The sequence below is a fragment of the Arachis hypogaea genome, chromosome 16 (assembly GCF_003086295.3).
Source record: "Arachis hypogaea cultivar Tifrunner chromosome 16, arahy.Tifrunner.gnm2.J5K5, whole genome shotgun sequence".
In the NCBI taxonomy this organism is placed as follows: domain Eukaryota; kingdom Viridiplantae; phylum Streptophyta; class Magnoliopsida; order Fabales; family Fabaceae; genus Arachis; species Arachis hypogaea.
This window is the reverse complement of record NC_092051.1, coordinates 124,063,624-124,072,579: the sequence shown is the minus strand read 5'-3', so window position 1 is coordinate 124,072,579 and position 8,956 is coordinate 124,063,624. Positions and strand designations below refer to the sequence as shown.

The following is an 8,956-nucleotide window of genomic DNA, read 5'->3' as shown; positions in this document are numbered from 1 at the left end:
GTTCGGTTCGGTGGCCTTTGTGATTTCGGTTCACCAAATGAATGTTGTTCGGTTCGGTGGCCTCTTTTTACTTTGTTCAATGTTTAAGATTATTGTGATGCGTTTCAAAAGAATAATCCAAATCGCACTCATTCAACTGATTTTGAAGTTGATTCATTCATTGTTTCAATTCAAAAGTCCAGATCGAAGAAGAAAACGAAGAAGAAGAACCACAAAGCTAATTACGTTGAAGTCAATCCAGATCAAAGAACGCGAGTAGAGAAGAAGAAGAAGAACAAGAAAGAAAATGCGAGCAGAGGAGAACGGTGAAGCCTATAACGCGAGCAGAGAAGAATAAGAAGAAGAACTGAGGAAGAAGTAACGTTTTTCATAATGAGCGGGCGCGTGTTTTTACTCTCATTAATGCGCGTGACTCTATTTGGGATTGGGCTAGGGATGGCAACGGGTCCCCATGGGGCAGGGACATGCCCCCCGCCCCCCGCCCCCCGCTTCCAGAAACCCTCCCCGTCCCCGCCCCATCCCCATGACGGTACCGGGGACCCCGTCCCAGCCAGATATTAGGATATCCGCGGATATCCGCGGGGTTTGGAGAAATTAAGGAAACAAATAAGAAAAAATTTAAAAAGAACAAAATCTAGTAAATAACAATAATTTCACAAAAATCTCAGTATTATGATCCACTTTTACAGTAAAAAGTTAAGAATCCAAACCCTAATTCCAATTTTACAGCAATAGAATCTAACTCTAATCCAAATTTATCAATCAACAAAATCCAAACCCTAAACATAAACCCAATTTCACATTAACAGAATCAAAACCCTAAATTTAAAACCAGTTCACATAAATAGAATTTAAACCCTAACTCCAGTGTCCCAATTTCATAGCAATTTCATAAATCAAAAATAAAAACATACATTAAAACCAATTTAATCAATTAACAGAAATATCCAACTTATTGTAAGGTGGGCCGGCCACAGAGACAGAGGCGTGGTGGGAGAGGCGTCATCGGCATCGTGGAGCAGAGGCGTTGCTGGAGGAAGCTTGTCATCATCATCGCAGATCTGAGGCTTCGTTGCGAAGCAGAGGTGGAGGCGGCGGTGAAGCTAACAGCAAGCAATGAGCAAAGTAGTGAGAGGAAGAATGAGCAGTGGCAGTGATGGAAGAAGGTGAGCGACGGCAGCGATAGAGGAAGAGTGATGAGCGGCGGCAATGATGGAAGAAGGTGAGCGACGGCAGCGACGGAGGAAGGTGAGTGGCAGCAGAGCCAGAAGAAGGTGAGGGACTGAGAGTGAAGACGCCGGTGACGCAGTTCGAAGGAAGAAGGAGGAGGTGGGAGGTGTTGGAGATCAGAGATTGAGTGAGACGACTGTGAGAGAGAGGCTCGTGTGTGAGACAGTGAGAGTGAAGTGGGTGAGAGAGAGGCACAGAGTGTGTGTTTGAGGGATAGGGTTTCAAGAAACTTATATATATACACACGAAGGCATTTTTGTAATTTTACAATCACGGGTAATAAACGGATACCCACGGGGCAGGGACCTCTCCCCCTGCCCCCGCCCCGTTTATTATACGGGTACCCGTCCCCGCCCCCCACGGGGAAAAAATTCCCCCCAAACCTGCTCCCCGGCGGGTAAATCCCCGCGGATACCTGTCCCGCCGGGGATTTTTGCCATCTCTAGATTGGGCCAACATGGTTACATAGATGTGTAGCGCGCCCCATAACTTAATAACTTATAATCGTATAATTTAAATATTGAAGAGTGTTAGGGGGACAGCAACTTTTGTGATTTGTAGTCATCAAGTAATCATCAATAATTTTTTAATAGTGTGAGATTTTATCCAATGGTGTGGGATTACTCATTTTTTATTTGCTGGTTACATACTGGTCAGAATTTAATAAAGTTACTGGCCCCTAGACTTTTCCTTAAATATTTTATAAATAAATATTTAAAAAAAATTATATTACATGCATTAACAATTTTATTAAACAAAATTTGAATTAATTAATATCTATTTTGGTGTTATAAAACAAAAGCTAACCAAAAGATATATTTCCAATTTTTTCTTATATCAATAAAAAAATATTTTCTTGGTGAAAAAAAAGTGATTGGTTCTCAATCTCTTAGTTGGTTGAATTCTTTTGTACTATCGTGTAGCGTAATTAATGTATACTTCAGAAATATTTAGTCATTTAGTTTAATTTTATATGATATTAAAAAGTAGTACAGAAATTTAAAAATACAGTTATAATAATATGAATTAAATGTGCTTTTAAGAACATTTAAAAAGGATTAGCTTCGTCAATTTTAAAAATATAGTCCATTCATTCATTTTTATTTGTTATTCCAACCAAACACATGCATGTTTATTTCAAAACTTGAGCTTAATATAATTCTAATTAGAATTATTGATTATTAAAAATGTAATTGATAATATATTCAATTATTAGTTTTACAGTATCTCATCAAATGAGTCTTTAATGCTTGATAAGTACAAATATAATTTAATAATTTTATTGACATAACACGTTCTAATTAAAATAGATGCACAATTCATGTTAAGTTTTATACCAACAAAAATGTACGTAATTATTTATTTTGCACACACAAAAAAATATTCTTGTTAGATGAATGTCGATGTACCAAGCTGAATCACGTATTCACGTTTACATGCCTGTTTCTGTTACATGACTCGCAAAATAAAACTAAAGGTTAATAATCAAATTAGTCTCTAAAAAGATAAGATATTTTTTAAATTTATATTTAAAAAATTTTTTTAATCAAATTGGTCCTTTAAATATTGCGAATTAATTATATTTATTCTGCAGTCACTCTATTAATAATTTTTTTTAAAAATTAATATTGTAAAACGTTAATTGATAATATATATAATACTTAATATATTTAATTGGACATTAAACAAATATATTTATAAAAAATTATTATTTTAGTTATTTTTTCTAATTACAAAAATCATATTCCTAATATAACCTAGTGATTAAATTGATAGATTTTCGTAAACATATTTACTCAAACGTCTAATTGAACATGTTATGTATCACGTATGTTATTAGTTAATATTTTATATCATCAATCGTTAACAAAAGTTTGAGTAGAATAACTGAAGGACAGATATGATTAATTCGTAATCTTTAATAGACTAATTTAATTAAAAAATCTTTTAAAAATAAATTTAAAAAATATCTTATTTTTCAAAGACTAATTTAACTATTATCCTTTAAACTAGCGTGCACAAAGCATTTCATACGATAATAATATAATTAATCAATGCAAATTTCAAATGATGTGACCATATAGTATTGGAAGCGGTTCACGTATACCGTTGTACTTTAATAGAGCATTGTAGTTTCCATTATTTCAACCAATAAAATTTGTAATAAAATATAACGAAGGATGAGATGAAAGGGGGCTTAAGAATTTCAATATGGGAAGAAAATGGGTGTTTTGGCTAGAAATGGAGCAATGGTGTGTTTCACCCAATGGTGGATGCAAGCTCAAAACGCAGGGGCGTGTTGCCTGCGACAAGTGGCAGGCGAGATGACGTGGCGCAGCTTGAGCGGGAACACGTGGCATCACGTGGGGACGTGCTGACCTAGCACGTGGGGGCATGATGATGACGTGGCGAAACTTGAATAGTCCACGTAGGCATCACGTGGGGGCGTGTTGACCTAGCATGGGGGGGCGTGATGATGACATGGCGAAGCGTGAATGGTACACGTAGGCATCACGTCGGGGCGTGATAATGACGTGGCATCACGTGGGGGCGTCATGGGACGTGGCCAAGCTTGATTAGTACACGAGGGCATCAAGTGGGGGCGTGCTGAGTCAGCACGCAGGGGCGTCCTGATACGTGGCAGTACGTGATTGGAGTTCGCGGTGAATGCTACTTTATATATAAGGCAGTAGTCGGGTTCATTTTCATTCTGAGGAAGTGTGTGAGTATTCTTTGAGTGTGTTTCTGGTGTAATGGAGGGTACCGCAAAGTTGGTAGTGTATCGCGACGGTGAGATAATACGTAATACTCATGAGGGAGTGAGGTTTGTGTGTCAGAATCCGTTTTCGTTTGTGGTTCCATGCACCATGACGTTTATGGAACTTCAGAACGGTCTCTGTCAAAGCATGGAGAACGGTACATTAATGAGAGTGAGCAGAATTCTGTACCGGAATCCGATTATAGTTTTTGGTGGTCTAATACAGTTTGATACCATGCCAATCACTGACGAAGTGACTATGCATAATGTTTCAAATTCACCGGCAGACTCAGATGCGACAGCCACAGATTGAGCTGTATGTTGAGTTTGAAACCGTAGAGGCGGAAGGGATTCAAAATGACTTAGAGGTGGAGGATGATAGAGCTGCAGTGTACGAGAGAATGAATAGTGACAGCGAAGAGGACTTCGAAGCCACTTATGAAGCCGGCGACGAAGAGCAGGATGGTGATGCGGGAGTTGAGACAGCAGCTGATAATGTAGTGGTTCACCCATCGATCAATCAACCGATGAACGTGCCACCTTTTATGCGTGAGTTGGATCTCGACGCCATGCATGCACCGGAGTTTCCGGAATATTCAAACATAGGTACGTGATGACCGAATAATATGTTTTCTTTAGTATATACTTTGGATTGATTAATAAACGATGATGGGCACTTTCTGAAGGCGTTGCTGATCCCGAGGACGGAAAGTTCCGAATTGGAATGGAATACAGTTCTAGAAAGTCGGTCGTGGCAGCAATTAGAAGTTACACTATCGCTAGAGGAGTTGACTACGACGTGTATGAGTCTGAGCCACAGACGTTCTATGCAAAATGCAAGATGTATGGGTGCGGGTGCGACTGGCTTATCCGAGCCAGCTTGATACAGAAAAAAGGTTGTTGGAAGATACGCAGATACAACGGTAGGTACACGTGCACAACGGGAGTGATTTCACATGATCATTCCAAGTTGGACTCGGATACAGTTGCTGAGGCTATAAGGCCATTGGTCGAGACTGACCCATCCATAAAGGTGAAAACTATAATAGCCGAAGTCCATAAAACTATACCATCAGTTACCGAAAAGCTTGGTTGGCAAAGCAGAAGTCCATAGCGAAAGTTTTCGGTGATTGGGAGGAGAGTTACCAAGCCTTGCCGTGGTGGCTCTCGGTTATGGTTCAGAAGATGCCTGGGTCAGTTGTCCAGATAGAAACATGCCCACTCTACAATGGGAATGAAGAGGCGCAAGGGGTAAAAATACTTCATCGCGTATTTTGGAGTTTCAATCCATGCGTTAGGGCATTCAGGCATTGCAAGCCCCTAGTTCAGGTTGACGGAACACACCTATATGAAAAGTACAAAGGTACATTTCTGGTAGCTGTTGCACAGGATGGGAACCAGAACATTGTGCCTATCGCTTTTGCCTTGGTGGAAGGGGAGACAGCTGATGTGTGACACTTCTTTCTAAGGAATCTGCGAATGTATGTTGTCAGAAAAGATGGTGTGGGTATGATCTCGGACCGGCATGAGTCAATTCGAGCAGCAGTAAATCGTTCTGGAGGTGACTGGCAACCTCCAAGAGCATGGTGGATGTTTTGTATAAGGCACATCGGCAGCAACTTCCTACGAGCATTCAAAGTCCCTCACTTGCAAAAGCTTGTGGTCAATATTGGGTATTCAAGAATGGTGGAGGAGTATAACATCAACTATAAGAGGTTGAAAGAGTGAGGCGAGGCATATGCCAGGTGGTGCGATGCCATTGGACTTAGACATTGGGTATTGGCATTCGACGAGGGACATCAATGGGGCCATATGACGACGAACCTTGTCGAGTGCATTAACTCAGTGTTGAAGGGTGCCCGTAATCTACCTGTGTTGGCACTAGTCCGAGCAACATATTATCGGTTAAATAAACTTTTTACGCGGAAGAGTGTTGAGTCTCACGAACGCAAACGTGTTGGATATACTTATTCCGTATTCGCACAACAGCGGATAGAGGCAAGTATGCAACAGGCTGGGAATATAGTTGTGCACTGTTTTGACAGACGGAATGAAGTGTTTGAGGTGCACGAAATGACTAGCGGAAAGGTATTAGTCGTTGATCTTGCACGACGTACGTGTGACTGTGGGCACTTTCAGGTAGAACGAATACCATGTCGCCATGTTATTGCTTGCTGTACTAACCAGCAAATCGATTGGCACGTGTATGTGCATGACGTGTACAAGATGACAGAGGTCCGTAAGGTATATAGATTCGAGTTCTCACCGTTAGGTGATGCCGAGACATGGCCTGCGTATGAGGGACCCACTCTGGTCTTGTGGTTGTGGTGGCTGTGGTACATAATAAGGAACCGGCTCAAACACTGCATGCTGAGGTGGGACCTGAGGTGCAGCTGGCTGAGGAACATACGCCGACAATCTCAGCATATGTCCGTATGAGCGCATGTACCAATCCCGATACTCCGGGGTCGGTATGAAGTCCCAGGTTGGAAAGGGGTGCAGATCCCGCAGTCGAGTGTTTCGCCTGTTGTCCCACTCCGCTATCCACTCCCCATGCAAAACTGTCCAGTTATAAAGCTGCACTCCGCGAAGAGCCATGCAATGCTGGTCCAGTGGAATGTCCCTTGGTATTCGCACTGGGGGGGCTGTGCAAACCCAAACTGACGCATAACTCGGTCCGCAGGGTGCCATTCGATACACTCAAACAATAACAATGGAGCAACGATATCACACACATCAAGATGTCCGTGTAACTCGCCGGGTATGATCATTCCTTCGTACGGCTGCCACTCAAACTGCTACAGATAATTCCAATGTCATAACCCTAACATTAATGTATGGAACTATGATTCATTAGAACCATAAATATTTACCTCCTGCATGTAGTCTATATCATGCCTAAATGTCACAACAGTCTTCTCTAACCACGTTGTGCTCCGTTCCGAATGACTCCACCTGAAACATGTGTATTTACGTAAATTCTCCTAATTGAAACATGCATAATGAATATAATCTCTGACAAGAACCATAAATATTTACCTCATGGCAACTGGTATCTCAGCAGGTGGAAGGATATGTCTCGGTACGGGCGCAATACACGGCATTCGCTCCCATGCCCAAACAAACAACAGATTAAGAGGGCCATCCATCTCCTTCGTATCATATCGTGATGCACGACATAGTGCTCTGTAAAGATGTGCAAGACATGCTGAACCCCAACTATAAGTATGGATCCGCTCGAAATCGCGAAGCAACGGTAGATACTCTGCATGAGCGTATGCGGTCGACTTATCTGTGAATAGGGTCGACCCTAACAGACAGAAAATCTGACATCTCACGTATCTCCTTATGGACTCTTCAGTATCCAACAGCTCCTCATCTCTGATACTTCGAACCTAACCAAGCTTTATATAGGATTTCGAATTACGACTGAGCACCGGTTGACGTCCGAATATTGCCATGCTCTGACTCTGAACGAAATCACTACTACTATCAGTCCATCCACTCACAGGCTCTCTCCATCAATTGGTAAGCCAAATATATGTGCGACATCTTCCAATGTCACTGTAACCTCACCCACCGGCAACACAAAAGTGTGAGTCTCCGGCCTCCACCTTTCAACCAGAGCAGCTAACAACGGGTGAAATCCTCTTATCATCCCAATCCTAGATACGTGGTAGAATCTCGTGGCGCGTAAGTAGTTTTCAACCCTCGAATTCCAACTCTGTGGCGGATCCAATTTACGCACCAACAAATTTCTGTTAGGCTGCATCAACAAAAATATATTTGTTATATTATTTATAAATATTCATTTATTAATAAACAAATATTAGCATATCTATTTATAAAATGTATGTGATCACTTCAATTAATAATATTATTTACATATTTATTTATTTTAATATTTTATTTGTTAAAATTATTAACGTGCAGTGCATTACCATAATTAAAATATTTTTTCTAATATTTTAATATTATTAATAACAACGTATATATATTTTTTAATATTTATTTATTACTTTAACATTTATATATTAAACTTTTGAATATGTTCAACATACATATTTATTTACAGTATATATATTTTTTATTTTACTAGAGTATTATTTTTATATTTTTATCGTAGAGAAATATATATTTTTTTTAAAAATTTAGTATATCGTATAGTATAGTATAATATAATATATATTTTATTTTAGTATTTTTATAATAGAAAATTAATTTAAAATTAAGAAAAAATAATTTTTTAACATATTAAATAACAAAAAATAACAGAAATTAAAATACACAATAAAAAAATAATTTACCAACTTACATATATAGGATGATCCAAATAATTTATAATATGTTCCTCTGGAGCATTATAATTACGAACCATTCTTTAAAATAAATACAAAATAATATTTTTTTTAACATCAACTATTTTTTCACCCTTTCTCCTGGTGGAGCAGCAACACCTTTCCCCTTTGATGAGTTCGCAACCCCCTTCTTCCTTCTCACTAACACCCTTTCTTAAGAATGTTGCCCTCAAACTCTCTCACTAACACTTTCTTTCTGTTGCAGTTGGAGGAGAAGGCTCTTTATATAGAGCATGAAGAGGCCACGCTTGCTGTTTACCGGGGAACCTGTCCCCTGCATAGCAGCAGCTGCAGCACGCCCCCCGTGGTGCAGGAACATTGGAACTCCATGACGCCAGCTCCACCTCGCCCATGCGTGGTGTTAGAACCGTGCATGCTCGTCGCGTCACCTCGCCCCTGCGTGGTGCGGACACGTTGCTCCATAGCAGGGTCACCACGCCCCTGCGTGTTGACTGGGTTCTCCACCGCCCGGTAAATCACCCCACCCTCCAATATTCTCCCAAAACACCAATATCTTTCTCATAATAAAAATAATTTCCGATGAAAGAGAGAATTTTGTAGGTGAAATTATTTGTTTGAAGAGCATAGTAGAAAAGTAACTTGCACTTTC

General features: G+C 40.1%; 1 protein-coding gene across 1 annotated transcript; it reads left to right on the top strand.

Moving 5' to 3' along the window:
* Positions 1–5,800: 5,800 nt before the first annotated feature.
* LOC114925506 (uncharacterized) lies at positions 5,801–6,427 on the top strand. The gene has a single exon (XM_029293866.1). It carries the CDS (start codon positions 5,801–5,803, stop codon positions 6,425–6,427), a length of 627 nt encoding a protein of 208 aa, XP_029149699.1.
* Positions 6,428–8,956: the final 2,529 nt, after the last annotated feature.

What these genes read in the sequence shown, in the direction of transcription:
- LOC114925506 (XM_029293866.1), top strand. Translation starts at nt 5,801, where the DNA reads ATGACGACGAACCTTGTCGAGTGCATTAACTCAGTGTTGAAGGGTGCC.